The following is a 24,699-nucleotide window of genomic DNA, read 5'->3' on the forward strand; positions in this document are numbered from 1 at the left end:
TCATAGATATGCACAGGCTCTGCCCTTGGACAGTACAGAGGGGATCCTGCAGTGATCGTTGCTCAGTTCCAAAGATTTCATCAGATTGCGTCTGAACATCAAGTGCCAAGACACATTTGCTCTCAGAATATACTGAAACTGTGTCTGAGAAACAAAATATTGCATACGGTACATTTAGTCATACATATACACATATGTAAATATATATAACATTCAATTAAATTTTGGAATTTTAGGTTCTGTAGCCTGTCATTTTCATTAGAGGTGTGTTCTAATGGGAATGTTCTTCCCTTTTTCTTTTAATGTTTTAGTGCTGCCAACTGTCCCTATTCAGAAATCAATTTGAATAAAGACCGAATTTTCCCAGACCGCTTAAGTGGTGAGATGCCTCCAGCTAGTCCATCATTTCCAAGAAATAAAAGGACAGACACAAATGAAATCTCTTCATCTCCTGAAATCAGGTAATTAAAGTGATAATATTAGTGTTGTTTAGAAGTACTCTGGTTGAAAGAGGTTTTCTATCTCAGATGTTTTATGTTCTCTGGTTATCTTTTCTCAGACATTATTGAAAATGTATTTGATTTAATGTAAAAGGATGATAGAGATCGGTAGTGGACTTAAAAAAATTAGGCAGAGGGTTTTTAAAAGCATATCTACTCAGATAGGCTTAATTCTTACTTGTTCCTCTTCTGGTTGAACTTTTTTGGTGTTAGGAGTTTAGAAATTCCAGTCATTTTATTTCATGCCAGTTCATATTTCTGTGAAGATTTTTGTGAAGAATATACATTACTTCTTTTTCATTCTAAATGCTTGCATATGTGTTATTTCTTTTAATTATTAAACTGTTAATTGCACTACATTTGAGGGTCAGTACCCTTAACCCCCCCGACATAGTGAAAATCTAAGTATACCTTTTAAGTTCCCCAAAACTTAGCTAACAGCCTAATGTTGACTGAAAGCCTTACCGATAACATAAACAGTAGATTAACACATATTTTGTACATTATAGATATTATATATGGTTTTCTTACAATGAAGTAAGCTAGAGGAAAGAAAATGTTATTAAAATCATAAGGAAGAGAAAGTACATTTACAGTAGTATATATAATTTATTGAAAAAAAAAATCCATGCATAAGTGGACCTGCTTAGTCCAAACCTATGTTGTTCAAGGGTTTGGACTAAGCTCATTCAGTTTTGATTTCACTTGTAGAGTTGAGTTGGAATGTTAAGCTCAGTGGATTATTAGGTAAAGAAATAGATTTTGTTTGATCTTTAAATAAAAGTCGTGTGCCCTTCCAGCAGCTGAAGATACTACTGAAAAAAAGCAGATTAGTGGAAAGGTATTCCTTAGTGCTTAGGTTTTGGGAGTTTTTTTATGGAGTATTTTACTTATTTATTTATTTAAGATTTATTTATTCATTTGAGAGAGAGAGAGAATGCATGCACATATACGTGAGTAGGGGGAGGGGCAGAGGGAGAAGGAGTCCCCAGCAGACTCTGCACTGAGTGCAGAGCCCACCTCAGGGGGATCCCAGAACCCTGAGATCATGACCCAAACTGAAATCAAGAGTTGAATGCTCAACCAGCTGAGCCCCCAGGCGCCCCTTTCATGAGTATTTTAAAACCTAAGGCAACATCATTCTCTATTTAAATATTTTATAACTTCCATTCTTATGGATGAGCCAGGTGGACATTTGAATTAATTAATCTTATTCTAAATTCATAGCAATGCTATTGGAGTACTGGCATTTCAGGTCTCACTATCCTTATAAAAAAGTAATTTTATCCTATGGATGGGGTGAGCTGTAACTTCTTTAATTATTAACCACAGGAAGATGATTATTTTTTTTTTACCCTTAAAACTATGACTAATGTAACATAAACTCATTTTCCCCAACCCAGCGCTCCAAAATGAGGTCATACCATGTGAGGAAATTTACTTTAAGACAAATAAAGCACTAATTCATATAGTAATAATTATAGATACAGAGTTCATTGACTCTGACTCACAAGGTGGTAAGACTGCCTAGCGTTTAGATTTCAGAAGCCAAGGTACTATTTAAAATATCAACAGAAGACTCTGAGGAGCAGGCAGGCCTATCTCACAGGCTTTTCACTCATCTTACCGGCTCCAGGGCAGACTCCCAGGGCCAGAGTTTCCTCACAGCAGAATCTCCTTGGGATGATTTCCTAGGGTCTTCTTTAATGCAAAATTTATGTAAAAAAAAAGCTGTAGTGGATTTGACCATTCCAGTGACCTGTCTTCTCTGAGGTGTGGTCATGATTCTTCATGTAATCACCCGGGATTTAGGGAACAACCACAGACATTTTTAGTTTTCTCTATAACCTATCACATATGTTTCACATCTAAATAGTTTTCTGCATCATAAATTTTTCTCCCATACTCTCTTTTGAGTCAGTGAATTCTGACCTGTCATTACTTTGTGTGACTGAATACTTAGACTTCTTTGTATTAAGGTCAGTTTCTTCAGGTGATCTGCTTTCATTTGGTATGTGAGTGTTCCATTATTCATGGTTTGAGAGACTCTTTGGATTTCTTCTTGCCTTCATCTTCCCAGATTTACTGTTTTTATTTTACTTTATTTTTATAACTGAAAAATAAACTGAAAGATTTGATTAGTTACGTGCAAAGGAAACATGAGGGAGATGATCCAAATGACCCCTCAATTTTTAAGGTGAACATTTTTTTTTCTCACTGTATTTTTTACACAGAAATATATGTAAGAGGTGATTGCAGACATTTTGATATTGCAACCTAAATGCTTCATTAGGCATACTTGAAAACACAATATGTTTCAAAATAACACAGATCCATTTACTCTTTAAAAATTTTAATTTCTTCCTTAATATTTTTGAAAATTGATTTAGGATTACCTTTTTCTACTGCAGGCAGTCACTGGTTCTCTCAGCAATCCCAATGGCACTGGGTATTTTAGATACAAATGATCATGAGGTGCCAACATAGTAAATGCGAACAGATAAAAGAAAGGCTGTTAATGAAAAAATGTATCTGATGGCTTGATAATGGTTGGTTTAAGGTAGAATTAACAGGGTAGAAGTTGGCTGGCTTCTCTGCTCTAAGGGAATCTGTGTGAACATATTTAATATTTTTTTCATTTCATAAGTAATAAAATTTTTGGATTGTTGATTTCTTTCACCTGGACTTAAGAAACTAGTGAGCTGTGCAAAGCTCTGAGAGCAGTGACTAATAATAAGCCCTCAGTAAATGTTAGTTTGTATTAACGGGGCAAGAGGAATAGGTTACCTATTTGTTGCACGACATTCTTTTATTCTGGCTGAGCAAAGGAAAGGCTGGCCCATTTCTTTCTTTCCTTTTCTTTTCTTTTTTTCTTTTTTTTTTTTTTAATTTATTTTTTCTCACTATAGCACATACCCTCCCCAATATTCCTCAACCTGCCACCCCATCCCCTCCACCCCCTCCCCTCCAGCAACCTTTAGTTTGTTTCCTGAGATTAAGAGTCTTTTATGGTTTGTCTCTCTCTCTAGCTTGATCTTGTTTCATTTCTTTAAATATAGCATTGAAGACAATTCTCACAATACCAGATTATGTTCTCTCTCCTTTTCTCATATTCATTACATACATGGATAGAATTTTTCATTCAGGTTTTAATGCATTTTCCTTGCATCCTTTGTAATAATTTACTAACTTTGGTAGCCAGACTCTACCAGATTTTTTGTTTGTTTGTTTGGGGTTTTTTTTTTTTTTTTTTTGGTAATACACTTTAGGACAGCAAGAGACCATTTATTTGTCTCCCCAGAAGTGGACCCTGAGAAAAAGATTGAGTTGCAGGTGGTTTATTTGGGAGGTGAGGAAGACCTCCGTTGGGGAGTGAGGAAGTGAGCCGGGGAAGGGGAGACCGCCCATGAAAGCTTTGTTGTCACACTGATTACCACTGTGGACAGCAGGGACACAGTCCTGCTGCAACCACTCTGGGAGTCTGTGTAAAACACACAGTCGCAAAGTTTGCCCACCATGAGGCTGCAGGAGCCGAGCTATTTAAACAGCGGTTACCTTCAGTCCCAGAGCAAGGCTGCCGGGGGTGGAGCACACAGTCATTTCCCTGCACATCAGTCCTGTTGCACACCAAGCAGCCGGAGCCCAGGTTAGTCCTTCAGGGAGGCGGAGTGGGAAGACTGTGGAGCTGGCGATGTGGCTGGAAGGGGAGTGCTGTCCAGCAAACACGGGCTGGGCATTGACCGCGGCTGCTCTGCCACCCATCACTACCCCCTCCTTCACCTGTTTCAAATGCCAGAGGGTCACCAGGCATTGCTTTTGATCTGGAAGCTGATGCAGCCAGGCCAGATAAAGTAACAATGCAAGGAATGTGTATATCCTTTTCAGACCTCGACCATTATTGTAAGGGCAAGTTGGCAGGCCACCTGCTCAGGCTGGGTGTGGGGACAACTAATGTTCCACGGCAGTAGCTCCTAGACTTTGCATCAGAGTCCGAGGGACCTTCTGAGAATTCAGATTTGGGGGCCCGGGCCAGCCCCACCAGAATCTTCCAGGCTAGAACCCAAGAGTATGCATTTGAAAATTTGTTTGTCCCTGCTCGACACTTGCAGTGATTCTCCATTACCCTTGAGATGAAGACCGTAATTCTGAGCCTGGCCTGGAAGGTCCTGTGTTCTCTGGCCCCTCTTGCCCATCTCTGCCAGGCTCGTTTTTAAACTTAATGCTTTAACCACTGTGGTCCTCAGACATCCTTTGCACTCTGCCTAGAGCCTCCAGGCCTGCCGTCTCCTAGCTAATCTCTCATTTTGTAGGTCTCAAGTTCACTATCATTCCCTTGGGGAAGCTTTATCTGATCTGCTGGAGTGTAGTTCAGGTTCCTCATTACGCTTCTTCACAGCACACATCCTGATGCTGCTGATGGTTTCAGGTATATACTTCTGAGTCTGTTTACTTTGCTTGACAGTAAGCTCCATAAAGGCTGGGCCACATCTTCTCTGGTTCTCTGAGACACCCCAGCACAGAACATGCTGCCTGGCACCCAGTAAGGATGCAAGGTGACCTCGAAACATCCACCAGCCTTCAAAGCAGACAGATCAGTTATATAATCTAAGAGGCAACTGCTGTATGAACTTTTTGTTCTGGTGAAACAGCTACATTCTTCAATGTTGTAAGGTCTCCACACTGGGTATCTATTAAATGACTAGATGAACCCACAATACTGGCATACATACTGGCACTCTTTTATAAATTTGGCAGTGCTTCCCAAAATACTGTTGTTTTAATTCCTGTCCCACATAGGAAATGCTACCTTTTTCATTCTCCACAGGAAATGAAATTTTCATTTCATATACCGCAGAAATGACAGTATTTATATATGCAAAGGGAGTGAATGGGGCCGCCTCTTATGACCAGATGGGGGCACTTGTAAGCAGGGACTCAGGGTATCCTGGCTGGTAATCTCTGCCCCACATTAAGATGGCTTCCCTGTGAGTCCTTTTATAGGTGTGTTAAATATTCCAATCTGTTTTCCTAGAGCAATACGTCAAACCCAAAAGGATGGTTGGGTTATGTGAATTCCTAATATGTATTTAGATAGAAATGTGAGTCTGCAATCCTTTTCCAGTTAGCCATTGATTCCTCAGACGTGTAAGGAGTGTCTGCGTTGTGCCTCATGTTTTCATTGAGATGTTTCCCTCACTTGGGAGAGCGACAGCAGTGTCCCTGCCCTCTCAGCGCTCCTCGCCACAAGATGGTGAGTCAGGGGCTTTCCCAGTCCAGTCAGGGGCCAACTTTTCCCCGGGGACTGGGACCTGAAGTCTCTGCATGTCTACCACTGAGTAAAAGTATGTGTGTATTTCCTCTTCCATCTTAATAAACCTGGGTTTCAAACTTTGTTTTGCATCAGACTCATCAGATGTTTGTTAAAATGCAGCTTTCAAAGTACCATCTCCAGAGTTAACAGATTCAGGAAGTATAAGGTGTATCCCAGTTCATTTTTAACAAGCGCCCCCAGGAGATGGATGCAAGTGATCTTGACACTAGGCTTAGAGAATTATTATTCAGTATAAAGACCCCTCTCTGGAGTAATAATTCACAGTGTGTTACCCATCAGAGAACATCGGCATCTATCCCACATAGGCTCATTTTCATGAAATCTACCCTACAGCTGCTTGTAATTGTGTTTCTAAATTAGGTGCTCTCTCTATTAAAAATCGTGGAATGCTCTAAGCTCCCATGTTGTTTAAGCCTGCTTAGACATAACCACAGAAAAACAGTAAAGCACGTTTTAAATATCTGCTAAATGCTTGTGTTACCTTGCGAGGCAAAAGCCCATTGCTAATCTAAATAAAGCCAGTGAAAAATTTCAGTCTGTTCAGCTCATTATAGGCCATTAAAATGGCTTCTCAAGTTGTAGGACCAGTGTTTCTGCTCAGAATTACAGAGAGCAGTTGTAGGAATTGCAACTATTAATCTGATTTATATTCCTAGGATGAATCCGACTTGCCAGTCACTCCAAGAGCTAGTCTGCACACTTGAGGAGGGCTCTATTAAGCAGATGGGAACACAAGCTAACAGAAATATGAAACTATAAGCATATAAAAATCTCTTTACTTTGCAGAACTGAAAGATCAAAGAGAGTAACATTAATTTAGAGCCAGAAGTTCTAAAAGATTACAAATGCTAATTAAGAATCTTTTGGAACTTTGTTTTGCTTTTTGAGGCTTTCTGAGCCTGAGGGTTTGTTGTTGGCAATTGGAGAAAGTCCCTTTTGATGATTAGGCGTTACCTACCCCTGTAAAGCGCTGCCAGATATGGATCAGGAGCGGTGCAAGTTTAAAAAATATTCCAGCTCCTGGGAACCTGAGTCAAATCTGTGTGGTGGTTCGTGTGCACCAAAGAGAAGCTCAGTTTTAGTTAAAACACTCACAGTTGTTTTTTTGTTTTTGTTTTTAAGATTTTATCTATTTGACAGAGAGCAGGATCACAGGTAGGCAGAGAGGCAGGAGGAGGGAGAGGGGGAAGCAGGCTCCCCGCTGAGCAGTGAGCCCAATGTGGGGCTCAACCCCAGGACCCCAAGATCACGACCTGAGCCGAAGGCAGAGGCCCAACCCACTGAGCCACCCAGGCGCCCCCACACTCACAGTTCTTATGCCGACCACTGGGACACCAAGACAGTCATTCAGAGTGTTAAGGAAGCGATAACTGTTGTTGTATGTCTGTGAAGTCGGGGGAACAATACTGAACCGAGTTTTATTTTATCCCCTTGAACAGCACTAATTCCTGACTCAGATGACTCTTTTATATATTGTAGAAAAGCAATGACATCTGTTTACTTTTCTTTGACAACGTAAAAGCTATGCAGTCTTGCTCTTCTTATAATATGTGGTCTTTGTTCCCCAACGCTCGCCTCGTTGGTTAGGGTTTTACATTTTATTAGAGGATTGATCAGTTAATAGCTGAATTAGTTTTTCTGGGGGTCTTTCCTTGGCATTTGATAATATCCACTGTTTTGTCTCATTATATTACTTTTCTTCATTAACATATGTTCCTTATGCTAAATGCTAATTTAATGGGCTTATTAATCAAAATGTTTTATTTTTAGACATTAGATAAATAGTAAACCATGTTTCCTTCCCTTAGGCCATGTTTATGAAGACACTATTAAAACCATTGCTAGGGGTGGCTGGGTGGCTCAGTCATTTAAGCGTCTGACTTGATTTCGGCTCAGGGTGTGATCTCAGAGTCCTGATCTCAGGGTCCTGAGATTGAGCCCCATGTGGGGCTCTGCGCTCAGTGGGGAGTCTGCCTCTCTCTCTCTCTGCCTCTGCCCCCACATGCATGCGCTTGCTCGCTCTCTCTCTCATGCCCACCTCTCTCGCTCTCTCTCAAATAAATAAATAAACCTTTAAAGACTATTCAGATGTTAACCATAGACATAAAAGTTTTAATCTGACTTGTTTCATTTGCCATCTTTTCTGAGTCCTTTTGAAGAGGATGTGCTGAGGCTGTGTGTACATGCTCTCCTCTTCATTTGTAGGAAGCATTTGGAGACACCGCAAGTAATCTTTTATAATTCCTCTAAAGTATAAACCGTGAGATTCTCTTTATTGGATTTTTTTTTCCTGTGAGTGACCTCAGCCCAGAAATTTAGCAAAAAAAAAAAAAAAAAATAGAAAGAATTTGCTGGGGGCATGCAAAAAAGACCTTTTCACATTCAAAACAGAAATGCCTGTATTTTTTTATAGGGTCCTCAGCCCTCTCTTCTTGCAGTCACTGTGTTGCCTCTTGTTACGAGGGAATACAGGTAACTTTTCAGCTCTAACAGAACCCCTGTGCGACTAGAATGAGCTCTGCTGGAGAGAGAGAAGGTGGGGTTATTTCAAGCTAAGAGCCAAACCAAACTCATGCTGCATTTTGACGTATAGCTGAAATCCCTGAATTGAAGCAAAGTAATTGTTTCACATTTTTTCAATATTGTTTTTAACATACTGGGGACTAATGGAAGGATATTTGTTTAGGGATTGTTTTCAAATGAAAAATAAGCAAACTTGAAGAAATGTAGCACTTTGCATTCAAATATATCCTGTTACTATGTATTTACCCTTCTGATGTTTGTTTTGCTGATAATTACCACAAAGTATATTTAGAGTAAGATAGTAAGACATCTAAAGCATGATACATAATTACAGAGAAAAACAGGATGCTGACTCATGTAAGGAATTCATTTTTGCACTTGAGTGGATTTCACTGTCTTAATTAAAAGCCTAAAGAGTATTCTTGAGTAAGGTTTAAGCTATGGTTATATTTCAATTCAGACTAAAGAAATATTGAAATAAATGGGTACTTGAAAATTCTAAAACCTCAAGAGAAATCGCTGTATTCCTCGTCCTTTTCTAGGGGTTTTTTTACCCGCTTTAGCTCACTTAATCTTCACAGTGCCTTATGTGGGGCTAGGTGCTATTATTACATCACCATTCAAAAATGTAGAACCTCTCTTGGTTACAGATTACACAGCTAGTCAATAGCAGACCCAGATTATAGCCCAGGCCATCTGGCTGCAGTCTGGCTCATAACTTTTTCTAAAAGTTGTTGTAAAACTTGAAGAAAACAGGTGACAGTGGGTGATTTTATCCCAAAATGTAAGTAATTCTTAAATAGTAGAAGTTGCCATTGATCATGCTCCTGCTTCTGTGTCTGGCAGTGGGCAGCATTTTCAATTCATTATTTTATTGAGTCCTCAAAATGCCGGTGAGGAAAAGGATTTATTACCCTCGTTTTACAGATGATGCAGCTGGGAAGTAGGGAAGTTAAGTAACTTGCTGAAGATCATTTAGAACTAAGTAGCAGAACTGATGTTGGATCGAGGTCTGTTTACTTCCAGAGACCATCTACGTGACCACTCCATGTTCTGATTCCCTATACCCCTGCCCCCTGCTCCTTCCTAAATGAAATTTTTGGCACTGGAAAGTATTGATAAAGGGGAGAAAATAGAAGTGTTTTTCTGTTCAGCAAAACTGTACTACTAAAACACAACATCAAAGTACTTGGTTGTCTTTTTTTAAAGAGAATCTGTCAAGAAGCATATCGGTACCATGTTCCAGAGCGTATTATAAAGTTACCACAGAGTTGAAGCATTCTGATAATAAACATTTTTTTGTCTTTAATTGGAAGACCTGTGCCACTAGAAAAACTGTTCTTAGGATATTGAAATCCTAGACCAAGGATTTCATTTTTGCACAGAGGAAGAGACCCAATATGGCACACCTTGAGTAAGAATTGGCCATGAAACTCCTCACCTTGTAGGAGGGAGAAATATTGGTTGCCCAAATGAGAAACCAATTTTTAAAACAAATAAAAATGAGTCAGAGTCTTCATGCCCGACCTTGTCACTAGAAGACGGGTAGACTGTATCCTGGAGAAATGCAAGGGTAAAAACCAGCTAATAATTAAATCTGATTATGGATTTTGGTGTCAGTAAGACCTGGTGCTATACTTGTCCTTCAAATTTGACATTATCTTCTTAAGTTTCAGTGGCTATAAGAACAGAATCTTCTTACAGCAATTATTATGAAACATTGGACATGTAAAGATCTCAAAGAGCCTTTGGTGCATAGTATGTTCTTGTAACTTTTCTTATTGTTAACTGCTCCCACATTTCTAAATGTGCTTAATTAGGGTCTGCTCTCTTCAGTGGTTCTGTTCATCCATTTATTTTATAACACTTGTTCTAGTAGACTGCTCAGGTGAACCCACTGCCCCACCCCTCCAACTTCCTAGCTCAATGACATACCGTGTAGAAACCCATAGGGGTTTAGTCACTTTTAATTTTAAGGAATTAGCAGAATCAATCTATTAATTGGAAATGAAACATTCAGTAGACATTTCTTCCAGAGTCCTTTACTTGAATTGTGTTTGGCAAAGAGGAATATTCATGTTTATATATTCCCAAGTTTATATGGGTTCAGTTTAATGACATATCATGAGTTGCAGTAGGGAAAATGGAAACTGAATAAGCTTCTATAATGCAGCTAAATAAATAATAGAAAAACAGATGGCTTCCATTTTGCTTCTCTGGGGATGGATTACAGCAGATTCAGCCCCGAAGAAACTTTTTGGGTCAGAGGTCTTATTTTCCTTTTCCATCTCCTTTCTCTCCAATCAGATGGTCCTCTTCTTCCATTTCATGAGATAAATCATTGACATTGTATTTGGGCATAAGAATACAGTAGATTTGGCTCATATTTAAGTCTTCTATCTTTATTTTAACAAAACTTACTTTAAAGGAATGTTGTGCTTTATTAAAACCACAAAAATATGAAACTTATTAGTGGACAATTCTGATCATGAAAATGAAAATATTTGAAAAATTCTGAGACTTAATTTTAGCCTTCGATTTCAGTTTTTCTTTTTCTTTTAACCATTCATTAGAGCTTTTAGGAAATCTACAATAACTAATTAGGAATTTATTGATTCTGAAAAAATGCCAACTTTAGTTATATCACTATAATATTACTTTTTTTCTCATATTAAGATAGTTGTGCACAAACAACTTTTCAGTAGTCAAACTACTGGGATAGACTTGTGGACTGAGAATATTATTTCTAATTTAATATTAAACAAGTTCAGAAGATCATAGAAGCTGATTTTAACATAGGAAGCTGATTTTAGCATGTTGTAATTACCACGTGTAACTCCAGCACAGTTTTTACAGAGAAGACAGTTTTCAATTAATGTCATTCCAGTTAATGTCCTTCTCCAGTTATCAGTGATTTTCTTATTTTTCCACATATTTCCATCTCCACATTTTATGGAGAAATGATTATCTCTCCATAATCATTTAATTGATTGCACTTGGAAGGAGATATGTTTATATTTTGTATTAACAGTGGTTTGTCCCCATTCTCAAATAAGCAAGTTTTCTTCAGCATTTGTAATAAGTTGTTTTTACTATGAACTTATTAGCCAGGGAGCACAGGTTTCAATGAAATTTCACATGTGTTCATGGAAATGATCTTTCTAAGTAATAGTGAACATGTATTTATGGCATATTTACTGTGTTTGAATTGTTGTGTTAAATTATCATCATTCAAATGGAGAATAAATTAGTGCCTTTGTAATTAAGATCACACATCTTCTTTATATTTTGTTGGGATATTTGGTTTCAAATATGTTACCTTTTTTCTTAAAACTTTACAGTAGAAGTATGATCTGTATCTTTCAGAAACCCATAAAGGTGACAATACATGAGAAACAGTAGGACATCATAAATGCAGAGTATTATAAGGCATTGAAGTGTGTAAAGCAGGGATCATAACCTCGACAATACCAGGAAATTGGAGATTGGGATGTATTTTAAACTCTGGAAGTGGAAAAATTAGGTTGAAAAATTTTAAATACTTGAAATTTAGCTTTAAAGAAAATAGAAGTAGTCTGTGCTTGGTTCCCTTTAATGCCGTTTTTGTCCCTGACTTAAGGGTAAAGCTGTGAATTAAGATCGTAATGATTCCATTGATTTTGGAGCATTTCGGCATGCTTAGATTAGCATCAGGTCATTCCTGGTCAAAAAGAGTTGGAATCAGTTCAGCCTACACATTTGACCTAAGCCAGGAAAAGCTTCCTAGAATTGAGTTTGATTCTCCTGGGCCAATCTCAGGCTCAAGCCCAAATCCCAGAGCTGAGTGTAATATAAATTCTACTTGATTAAATGGTCTGGACTTTCAAAATATTTTCTTTCCTTACATTGTAGCTTTACTGTACAGTAAAGTAAAATTCTTCATGAATACATGTCCCAGTGTGAAGTTGAGTTATTCGATAGTTGAATTTGACAGAAAAGTTCACCGTAATAACATTCTTAGCTTTAAAAATCTCCTTTCTGAACTGTAAATCAAAATTGGTAATGAAGAAAATGGATGTTTAAAGATGTTTTAGTAGGAATTGCTTCTTCGTAGAACTGATAATCCTTTCAAACATTTTAGTGGTGTCATGTGTTTTTACGTTGTTTTGTTTTGTTGGTCTTTTAAAGTTTCAAGTTTTTATTTAAATTCTAAGTAGTTAACATATAGTGTAATATTAGTTTCAGGAGTAGAATTCAATGATTTATCACTTACTTACCTGTAACAGTTGCTGAGATGAAGTGCTGAACTATCCTTTGAAGTGCATCTATTACAAAATATTGATATACCTGTTTTTCTCAGAGACCAACATGCTGATGATGTCAAGGAAGACTTTGAAGAGAGGACAGACAGTGAAATGAGGACATCGCAGGAAGCCAGAGGTAGCCATAATATAATCTCATTGTATTGATGGATATTACTATTAATACTCAACTATCAGACTTGACTAGAGTATAGTAGCCACTTCTGTATTAAAGATAAACTTTATTTAGTTGGTTTATTCTGTTATCACAGGCTCTAAAAGTTTATTGTTCAGGATAAAGGTATAGTTGACCTTGTGCAACGTGGGTTTGAACTGTGTAGGTCCACTCACACATGGCTTTTTTTTTTTTTTTTCCAGTAAATATAGTACAGTCCTATAAATGTATTTTCTCTTCTTTATGATTTTCTTAATAGTGTTTTCTTTTCTCTAGCTCACTGTATTGTAAGAATACAGTATTGGATACATATAATAAGTGTTAACTGGTTAGGTTATCGCTGAGGCTTCTGGTCAACAGTGGGCTAATAGTAATTACATTTGGGGGGAATCAAAAGTTATACAGATTTAAAAAAAAAAGTTCTACACAGACTTTTGACTGTACAGAGTTTCATGCCTCTAACCCTTACATTGTTCAAGGTCAACTATAGTATGTAATTCATAGTGATATGGATTCATGTGTGATCTATATTTACAGTCTCTTTGACATATCTGTGCAATATTATATATAAAATTTGGGCAGCATTCTATTTGGTTCTTGTGATATATTTTCTATGGTATTGTTGATGTCATTTCCTTCATATGTTTAAAACTCACCTCAGAATGTGTATTGAAATCCAAATGGAATTAATATGGTCTTAGTCTAATACCACAGAATGAAAAGAAAATCATTTGAACAAATGTTTTAAGTTGTATTGGAGAAAGTGATTTGTCTTCCATCTTTGCTAAAAACACATTACAGTGGCTTAACTAAGTAATGAAGTCATACTGACTGTTGGTATGGATTGTATTTATGACTTACACATACTTATTATTATTTATATGAGAAAATGTTAGCCTGATTGGGATTTTAATGATCTCCCTGGAGGCTTTGCTTTTTCATATGTATTTTTTGCTTTAGATTATCATATGAGATTTGAGAACAGCACCTAAGGACTGTTTGCCTGCAGTGACCTGTTCCATAAGGGATGGTTTGATTTCCATATCTGATTTTTAGAAAGCAGTAACCTGTGATTATTTTAAAGGTTACATTCACTGCTGTCTTCAGCATGTTCTGTTGTGTTTAATTTAACACCACGTACAAACCCTACAGATGGCCAGGGTTTGAATCCCTGCTCTGCCACCTGCTCACTGTGTGATTTTGGACATGTTACTGAGCACCTCTTCGTGCTTCTGGTTCCTTATCTACCCAGAAGCCTAATGATGGTAACTCCCTCCTCAGGTTGTCATGGCGATTAAGTGCTTCTGTAAGTTGTTTCAAACAGTGCCTGGCACATAATAAGTGCTGTGCAAGCGTTTGATTATTTTAAATGTTTCTGGCCATTTAGAAAGGAAGAAGAACATTTATAAGGATTTTGTCATCAAGGTACATTGGACTCTCAGACGAGGGTCTCTCTGACGAGGGTCTCTCTTTATGAATGGCGGTTAGGATCACAGCCTTCATTCCTCTCAGTGGTACACCTGGCTCTGGGCTTCAGTTTCCTCCTGTGTAAGATTAATGTAGTCCTAACATAGCCATGTCATTAGCTTATCGTGAGGATTAAATGCCCCAGTGGCTAAAGTATTAGCTGGTGGTAGTAGTAGAGTAGTAGTATTGTGGAAGACGTGTTTATTACATGGAATTCTCTCATCATTGGAAATCCAGATAGAAGCAGAATAGAATCTTCTAGACTCTGAACTTTTTGAGGGAGTAATACTTTGGTAAACTTTTCAGTCTGTTCCTAACTTTGATCCATTTAACTTTTATTGGATTTGCTGAGCTGATTTTGATCATTTTTTTTTTCTGGAAATGATCTGGAAAATTACTATTCTCTTAATAGTGAATTTGGCTTGATTAACATACAATATGCATGGTATTCTCTCTTTGTCTTTTCAAACTTTATGTATTTTTGTCCTGTTTTTCTTGATTTGAATTACCTCAGTTTTTCTGTTTTATTCTCTCTGGAAACATTACTAGGATTAATATATAACTCTTAATTATTATTCTCACCTCAAAACCCATAGTTCAATATGCATATATTGTTTACTGTCTTATTTTTTGTTAGTGAAAGGGAAAGAGCCTCATAAAATAAGTTGCTTTGAGAATTTTTGCACATACGTTCCTAAGTGAGATTTGGCTATTAGTACCTCATCCATTTTTAGCCTCTTAAAATGAATTTGATAACTTTCCTTCATTATCAGAGTTTTGAAACATTTTCTATAAAGCTTTCCCAAAACTAATTTCATCTGTAGTAAAATCATGCTATGATTGCCAGCTGGTCTTTAAACCCAGGAAACTTCTTTCGATTATAATTTTGGTTATCACTTGTGCTCTATTCTCTCTGTTGACTGGTAATACCTATTATTCTTGAGTTAGACCCAGGGGATTATATTTATATTCAAAATATTTAACAGTTGGTTTGGCATTCAACTTTGCATAAGATAGTTAAAATTAACAGTGGTCTTAGTACTGGAGGAGAGTTTTGGATGTTCTCCACTATACCAAGAGTTACCCTTAAGTGCTGGATCTTATGAAGTCCAGTTAAGGGCCTGGCTGCCTTGGGGGAGAGTGGGATTGGAATGGGGGAGGGGGAGCATTGTACCAACCAATATGGAAATATTTTAGGGTTTTTTTGGTTTTGGTTTTGGTTTTTGTTTTGACAGGAAGAACAAGCATGGGGAGGAGGAAGCGGCGAGGGGAGGGGTGGGATCTTTAAGCAGGCTCTACACCCAGCACAGGGCCCAGTGTGGGCTCCATCACACGACCCTGAGATCATGACCTGAGCCAAAATCAAGAGTCAGACACTTAACCAACTGAGCCACTTAGGTACCCCAGTATTTTAGTATTTTCACAACTTTTATATATATTTGATGTTCTAGGCATCTTTATCCAGTTGGAATATCTTACTTAGCTTCTTGCTCTGCCAAGTCTACTACTTACCACCTTTAACACGAATTTTAACAGCAGTGGTTTTTATTTCCCTTCAGTTCCCTGCATTGGCTTGTTCTCTTTCACAGCCTGCTTTTGTTTTGTCTAGGTCCTATCCCCTTGGACCTCACTAAAATCACAAAATCCTTCTGTCCATAAATCAGTGCTCCTCTTCTGAGGTTTTATAGAACTTTTTGTCAGAGGCCCCGTGGTGATTGTTTTCTATTTTAACATTTTTGAGTCCAGAGAATTTTTCTAGGTCTTTTGTGAAGAACACTTATCCCTCAACGCTCCCATTTGGGTGCTGGAAGAATTCCTCTTGCAAACCTGAGCCTGGAGGTCAAGTAGATAATACTGCACTCTGGGTCCACATTCTTGAGCCTAGTAAATGTTCACCAGGGATCATTCCTAATTCTGTCCTTCCAGTGGTGGAAGGAGCCCTTCCCAAATCTAGTGGGCTGGGCGGTGGTGCAAAGGGTAGGAGAGGAAGCCCCTTGCAGTATGTGTATTATTTAGGGTAGAGGAGACTTAAAAGAAGCCACCCTAAGTTTCTTTAAAAGGCCAATAGGATTTAAGACTCAGCAGGCCCATGAGAACTATTTTGTTTGGAGTCACGGAGCAAACTGATATTTAAAAAAAAAAAACAAACTTTCTCCTGAAAAAAAAAAATACTCTCTCCCTCCTCTGTTTCTTTAGTTAGTTCAAGTTAATTCCATGCAATATGGGTAGTTCTGAGCCCCCTCTTTTTATGATTCTCACCATACAACTGAATTTGACCTTTGGGAAGTTTAACTGAATATAATTTACCACTTTTTATCACTTTTTCTCCTTTCTTCTTCTTCTTCTTCTTTTTTTTTTTTTTGGACTTCTGTCTTTTTTATCTTAAAAAAAAAACAAAAAAAAAAACTCATTCCTATCATTGTAGGATAGCTCATTAATAAAGGAGTCTATGACCTGGCCTTCAAGTTTAAACTCTTGTACTCCTGGGAAAGGTATAGTTTTGTCTTCTTTCCTGCAAACCTTCTTTCTCATGGGTGGCTGATATGCAGAAAGAATTGAATTCTATTTTATAATGTGCTAAATTCTCACTTGAAGAGTCAGGCTTGCTTTTTGCCTCCCTAGCAGTTGGTTTTTGGTTTTTTTTTTTTTGGTTGTTAACCTTGAAATGATCCTCAAATATCTTTCAGCCTGAGTTAAGTGTTCTGGAGCTAATTTCATCTCCCTTGATGCTGTGATCCATTTATCTTACCCAATCACTCTTATTGTTCATCTTTTTATATTTAGTCACCAGTTAGTAACTCCATTTAAAAAAAATTTTTTTTTTTTTTTTTTTTGGTTGACAGATGTATTCCTTTTCTTCTGGCCTTATTCTTTTCCCATTAGAAGCCTATTTTATAGACTCATGGAATATTAGCCTCAAAGGGTATTGACTCCTTTTCATTTTTGCTTTTTATATCCAATACAGTCTCAGTAATATGCCTTTCTTTCAAAATAGAGATAATTTCTCCCACTTGCTGAGTCGTTCCTGTACGTCAGACACTGGGATAAGCATTTTAAAAATATCATGTGATCCTTACAATAGTCTTGTTACTTTGACTTCACCGAAATTATGGAACTAGTCAGTGGCAGAGCATGAATCGGAATCCACGTTTATCAGACTTTTAAGCCTACCCTCTTGACCATGACCCTCTCCTCTGTATTAGGAGGCAAAAGATCCAGGGTCACTGTCTGATGCTGTCCCTCTTCACAGAGTGGCTTTGGGTGTCAGGCTTCTGTTTCCTCACCTTAGGGATAGTTACCTCCTAGCACTGTTTTGAAACTAAAGTGAAGCAAGGCACTTGGAGCTTTTGGTCTCACTTCTGTCTCTGACTTAAAGGGCTAGAAATGAGTCAGGCAAGAGGTCAGTGGTAACTTGTGCTGTCAGCTTTTTGATTTAGTATTCCAGACTTGGAAATAGGACACCTGCTCAGAGTGGGATCTGAGTCCAAATGCAACAGAGAGGGAGTGCTTCTCCTTTTCTCTAGGACTTGCCCTGCTTGGTCAGCCTACCATACAGTGGTTCCACTGAGTCTTAATGGAATGGTCCTGTGGGAAGCAGATTCTCCTGCTCCATGGAGGTGAGGACGTCCCTTTCTACTAGGAGACTTCATGGTTGGTTTAGATGATGTTCCCTGTACTGAACATTTATTGTCTTGACATCAGAGGATATTTCTTTTAGGATCAGCTTTATCAGAAATGACTTCTTACGAGGGTTAATCTGTGACTTCACATTTTCCTACCTTAAGCCAAATCAGGAATTTTAATACCTATGCTCTCAACCAGATTGGCAGACGTGGTGGGCAACTTTGTAGTGGCAGGTTTCTGTTTTGGATAACTACATTATTATGGATTGCACTTCCTTTCAAGAGAGTCTGCAAGAATATGCTGTCTTGAGAAGCCTTTCACAGTTCCCGATACAGTGTCCATGCTGAGCAATTTCCATATGGTAAATCATAATCCTAAATAGGAGGCAGACCTCTATTATCCATTCTCCAGGTATCAACCTAGGAAAACTATCCCTCTCTCGATACTTGCCTAGCAGTCATGCAGTAGCTGTTAGCAGATGCAACAGCAAGAAAACCATACATATTTCCACCAAGTTACTTATCTTAACACTACTGCCACCTAACATTTTCTTGCTTCCGATATTAAGGAAGCCCAGAAATACCCATCCGTGATAGTCACGAAATAAGTAAAAGTCAGTTAGAAAATTTCCAGACAAAGTATAAAGTTTCCTAATCATATCTCACTTTTGCAAGGATGAGTAAGAACTGGGCTTAGAAATCCTCTCCGGGCTGTGCCCAACAGAACAGAATTGAGTAGCAGCGAAGAACTGTGGAAGCAACAAAACCAGAAGCCAAAGGGGAGGGGAAAAGGACTTTGGTAAATGTTCGTTTCTGGGAACTTCAAAACATACAGAAAACTCCTGTAAAAGTGTAATTTTTCAGGCAGATAAATAATTTGAGAAGAGAGTGGTAAGAAATGTGACGGTGGCAGAAATGTCTTCCAGAACAAAGGCTTTGTTTTGTGAAGCACATTGTGCACATTCAGACCTACTCTTCCTTGCTAGTGGCACTGAGCCGGCTACTTGAGCCGAAGCCTTTTGCATTTATTTTAGTCTGATCACATGTTAAAAATAAAAACCTGGAGTCACATTTCTGTGCAACTCAAGGGCTCAGATACACATTCACCCAACTGAAGTTTTCTCTGGTTTTTTGGATGGGGATCATAGCTAACGCTATTGTTTTCTGAGGAGATTAGACGTTCTGTGGCTGGGAAATGCTCCTTTTGCCCCTTTCTTCAGAAAACACCACTGGGCCACAGCACATCATTCAGCACGGAAGAATCAGCAAAAGCAAGGAAAGTCTGAAGTGAAAGATGCGAAGTTTGTATTAGTTTTAGAATGATGTGTCTGTCTAGGCCTGTTTATAGTGTCCTTTTCAAAGACCTGTGAAGCCATCAGAAATTTGGGATCTTTAGGGGTTTTAGTCATTTCTTTAGAATGGCTCGGTTGTTTTTATTTTATTTTATTATATTTTTTAAAGATTTTATTTATTAGTTGACAAACAGAGATCACAAGTAGGCAGAGAGGCAGGCAAAGAGAGAGGGGAAGCAAGCTCCCTGCTGAGCAGAGAGCCTGGTGCAGGGCTCCATCCCAGGGCCCTGAGATCATGACCTGAACCGAAGGCAGAGGCTTAACCCACTGAGCCCCCCAGGCGCCCCTCAGTTGTTTTTCTAAAGAGTAATGATGTTAGCAACATTAGAAATGAGCTGAATACAATAGCTTTAGGAGGAAATAGAATAGAACTACCTTGAAGGAGGGAAGGATGGCAAGTGTTAATAGAATAGACAGAGTTGTATCATAAATGTATCACTTTGGAAAAGACTGACACTTAGGTGGCAAGCAATCAGAGGACAAGCCATAAAGTGGGCTCTGTAGTGTCACTCTCCTGTGGAACTGGAAATCTCACCACTTCATACTAGCCTGCCCCGTGAAAGATTTTACAAATATCGTATTTCACATAATTGCTAAACTCTTGGTAGTGACTGCAATTAAGAAATGTTTTTAAATACCCCATGTTTATGCTAAACAAAAACATCTTGAGCTCTGTGAAAAATTTAAAAAGAATAAAAGAATAAAAACAAGCTGTTACAGGCTTATATGTTTGGCTCATAACATATTCAGTAGAATAGGATGAGAGCCTGAAACCTCATAATCAGTTATATGAGATTCATTTAAAAAAATGGGGCAAGAGGTACCATGATGGATTTTTTTTTTTTAAGATTTTATTTATTTATTTATTTATTTGACAGAGAGAGAGAGAGAGACAGCGAGAGAGGGAACACAGGCAGGGGGAATGAGAGAGAGGGAGATGCAGGCCTCCCGCTGAGCAGGGACCCTGATGCAGGACTTAATCCCAGGACCCTGAGACCATGGCCCAAGCCGAAGGCAGACACCCAACAACAGAGCCACCCAGGTGCCCACCATGATGGATTTTTAAAAAATATTTGAAGAATTGAAATGTTTCATGTGGGACAGATAGATTTTTCTGTATGAGTTCACTCAGGTGGAGCCAGGAGCAGATTGTGTTAACTCCAATAAGAAAGATTTTTTTCGGGCGCCTCGGTGGCTCAGTGGGTTAAGCCTCTGCCTTCGGCTCAGGTCGTGATCTCAGGGTCCTGGGATCGAGGCCCGCATCGGACTCTCTGCTCAGCGGGGAGCCTGCTTTCTCCTCTCTCTCTCTATGCCTGCCTCTCTGCCTACTTGTGATCTCTCTCTCTCTGTTTCAAATAAATAAATAAAATCTTAAAAAAAAAAAAGATTTTTTTTTCCCCCTAATAATTACTTTTAAGTTACTTTCTAATATTCAGAACATTTCAAAATTCAGATTAGGCTAGTTTAAGAGAAAAGTTATTAAAGAACCACAGTAGAACAATAGGAAATAAATTTTTAAGAAGCTGTGCTGCTTAATAACAACAACAGAAAACTTCAGGTACAGAGGAATCAATTTAAGAAAAGATATGCAAGACCTGTACATGAAAATGACAAAAGGTCAAAGAGAACTGTAAAGACGTCCCAAAGAAATGGAGCAATATACCTTGTTCTTGGATTGGGGAACTGGATATTGTGAAGGTGTCATTTCTCGGGATCAAATCAGTCTATATTCAGTAGTAATCTACATCTAAATCCTAGCATTTTTTTTTTTTTTTTGCAAGTCGGTTCTAAATTTTATGTGGAGATGCAAAGAGATAAGGATATTGAAGAAGAACTAGATCATGGACATCAGGACACATTTATAGTGGCGGTAAATAAAACCTTGTAGGTCAGTGTAAAGAGACTGGTGCAACAGAGTGCAGAATCTGGACACATACATTTATGTTAGAGCAGCACTTTTTGCAGTACACCGGGGAAAGGACGGTCTTTTCAGTAAATCGTGTTGGGGGAATTAGAACTCCATGTGGAAAAAAACGATTAGGAATGGTAAGCCTTATCTCACCCCATACAAAAATAAAGTTCAGATAGATTGTGAGATAAAACATGAAGTACTCAATGGGAAGCAGAGGAGACTAACTTTAGGACCTTGAAGAAAGCACATATTTCTTCAGTAGACGTACAAGACTGTATTAAGAGAGTAAAAAGGAAGGCAAGAGTGGGAGATGTTAATAAGACATATTTCCAGCAAAGGATTCCTATCCAGAGTATGCATAGATTACTTCTACAAATCAGTAAAAAGAAAAAAGGAAAGATGACCCAATGGAAAAAATGGGCATAAAACAACTTCACAAAGGAGGTTCCCCATTTGGCCAGTAAACTTGGGAAAAGATTGTCAATTTCATTAGTCATCAGACAAATGCAGTTATCACAATATGTACCACAGCAAATTCACCAAGATGGTTAAAATGAAAAAGCTAGACGATGTCCTTATCCACATGTCCTTGAGGATATAAAGGATTTGTAACATTCTTACTATTAGTAGATGCATATCGTGCAAGTACTTTGGAAAACTGGCAGAATTTGCTAACATTGAATGTACGCAAACACTGTAAGCTCAAAGTTTCACTAATATATATATATTATACATATGTGTTTTATATATATATATGCATTATATATATGTGTATATAACAGAACATATACATATGTTCATGAAAAGACATGGACAAGAATCCTCATAGCAGAACTGTTGATAATAGTCAAAAATTAAGAACAACTCCACTGTCCATTAATTCCAAATTCATTGTGGAATATTCGTAACAATGAAAAACTATACAGCAAAGAGCAGGTGAACTACAGCCACAGAGAGGAAGTGACGTGGATGAGTCTCCCAGACATGCTGTTGAGAGAAAGAAGCAAAACACCAAGGTTTTCATCTGAATGTAATTCAGAGGCAGGGTAAAGAGCCTTGGTGTTGGAAGTCAGGAAAGGGGTCACCCTTGCTGGCTGGGGTGTGATTAGAAGGGGGCATAGGGAGGCTTTCAGCATGCTGCCATGTTGTTTCTTGACCCTGTTGTTGGGCAGGTGGGTGTGGCCACTTTGTGAAAATTCTTTGAGCAGTACAGTATGATTTATCTACGTTTCTGTAAATCTTACTCTTCAAAGAAATAAACCTTAAAATATTCTTGGCGATACGAAATAGCTTAAAATGTTCCCAGAGATACAAAAGCCTAAACTAGGTAACCATTTGGCAAAGATAGTGGAATTGAAGTATCTGAATTATTAACTGTGGGCTGGTGTAGGGGTGGAGGAGAGTCAATGTTAGGGGAGGTGCCTTTCTTCTGATGGGCTTTGAGTACATAGTTTTCAGAAAAGATTTATGTTCTAAAGGATCTTGAGATAATTATTGACAAGATTTAGGAGTCCCAGTGACATAAAATCATTTACTAAAAAATGGTGATTTTAGGAGAGCAGCAGTAAATAGGCTTGGGTTTAGAAGATCTGGCAGATAGATGGAATATTCTGTACCTTTAATTTTGATCTCCACCAAAATAAGAATGACAAAAGCATTTATTTGCCTTTCTGTGGTTTTATTTTTATTGCAATAATTTCATATCACTGTCAAAAAAAATTAAGTTGGCTAATGTGATTGGTAAACAGAAATTAAAAAAAGAATGCAAGGCTGAGATAAAAGGAAGGAGGTATGGTAGTACACGGTAACCGCAGGGGCTGGACTTCAGCACACAACTTGACCATTTTTACCTTTAGGACATCCACAGATGAAAGGGAAACAAAACTTGTTCCTGAGGTGAGAGTCATTTTCCTTGCCAGTGAAGCTCAGAGGCAAGGATCTTCCATAAAATATTAAAGAGGCCGTGTTGCGAACGTGACCCATCTTCTATAATGGGTAACGCAGCAGACATGTGAGTTGAATTTACAGGTTGTTTCTTACGGTGACCTGGAGTAATGAAAAAGGAAAGTGTAATTATTCAATGAATATAATGTTGAAAGGAAGCAATGCTTTAACCTAAGCCAGCCTCCACCAACATTATTTGGGGGAGACACATGGCATTTGAGGCTTTTTTTTTTTTTTTGCTGCTTTTTCAGAGTGTAATTTCCCATTTGTTTCAATCGACCAGGTGCCCGGGAAGAACCTAGCGTACAGCAGGCTCAGCGTCGATCAGCTGTCTTTCTGTCCTTCAAGTCCCCGATCCCGTGTCTGCCCTTGCGCTGGGAGCAGCAGAGCAAACTTCTTCCCACCGTAGCCGGAATCCCTGCCAGTAAAGTCTCCAAGTGGAGCACGGATGAGGTGTATTTTCTTTTCTTTGTCTGCCAGGGACCAGTTAAAGCAGTGTGTTCTTCAGGGCGGGGTGTGGATACAGTGAATGCATGTGGGGTTTAGTCTTTTTTTCTGAAAGAGAAGAAATTGTTCTGAGAAAAACAACTAAAACATATAGGTGAAATATTTTAAACCTGTAACACTTACATTCTGCCTTTCTTTTTAAACTGGAATTTTTATCTCATATTTGACAGGTTTCAGAATTCATACAGAGCTTACCTGGGTGTGAAGAACATGGAAAAGTGTTCAAAGATGAAGTAAGTACTCCGCTGAGTTGCAGTCTATTACTTGGTGGGATCAGAACACTGAACTGCAGTGAACGGTGAGATATTCTGAATTGGCAGAAGAGGAATGAGATGGACTGTGTCGAAATTGACAAATTGGTATAGAGTTGTCTAAAAAGCAGTATTAGTCATTTGTATAAAAACTGTCTTTGAAGACAAAGAAACAGAAATGTTTGTACCATTTCGTGATGCTCTGTAGCAACAGCACTAGAGTCATTATTTTTTTTATAAAAGGGGGGGTGGTGCCTGGGTGGCTCAGAGTTGAGTCGGTTGAGTATCCAACTCTTGATCTCAGCTCAGGTCTTGATCTGGGGGTCATGGGTTCAGGCCCACCATGGAGCCTACTTAAACACACACACACACACACACACACACAGAAAACTTCATAGCATGCATTTGTGTAGTTTATAGCAAGGGAGAAATAAGCAACATTTTATTTTTAATAATGTGAAATGAGTTCCCTTTATTTTCAAACATCATTTTAACAACACCTAAATTAAATTCATTTAATGTTATAATAAGCATTACTGTTATTGCTAAAATAACCCCTTAGATCTTATACCTATCTCAGGAATGTTTATAACAACTGATATTCATTACAGTCTGCAGTTGGCAGATTATATTATTCGTTTTCATGTGCCTGCCCAAAACTTCAATATAAGAGATGATTAATAATGTTATGACCTATATTGAGCATTAGAACAAAAAAGAAATAGGCTCTAACTACCTAGAAGTCATGCTATTTGAGCACAGCAGGAGACTCTTCTCACTTGAGACTTTTAAAAATAAGCCCCTTGCCAGTCAGCTTCTCCAAGGAAAGCAGT

The 24,699-nt window shown here is 38.3% G+C and overlaps 1 protein-coding gene across 10 annotated transcripts in view; it reads left to right on the forward strand.

The window, feature by feature from the left end:
- L3MBTL3 (L3MBTL histone methyl-lysine binding protein 3) overlaps positions 1 to 24,699 on the forward strand; it is a 111,661-nt gene that overhangs the window by 82,310 nt on the left and 4,652 nt on the right. For all 10 annotated transcript variants that reach the window (XM_047734098.1, XM_047734101.1, XM_047734102.1 and 7 more), the window contains 4 exons: positions 312 to 461; positions 12,695 to 12,774; positions 23,392 to 23,561; positions 23,786 to 23,848. In XM_047734098.1, the coding sequence (XP_047590054.1) occupies positions 312 to 461; positions 12,695 to 12,774; positions 23,392 to 23,561; positions 23,786 to 23,848 (463 nt within the window). The remainder of the gene's footprint in view (positions 1 to 311; positions 462 to 12,694; positions 12,775 to 23,391; positions 23,562 to 23,785; positions 23,849 to 24,699) is intronic.

Source organism: Lutra lutra, chromosome 6 (assembly GCF_902655055.1).
Source record: "Lutra lutra chromosome 6, mLutLut1.2, whole genome shotgun sequence".
NCBI lineage: Eukaryota > Metazoa > Chordata > Mammalia > Carnivora > Mustelidae > Lutra > Lutra lutra.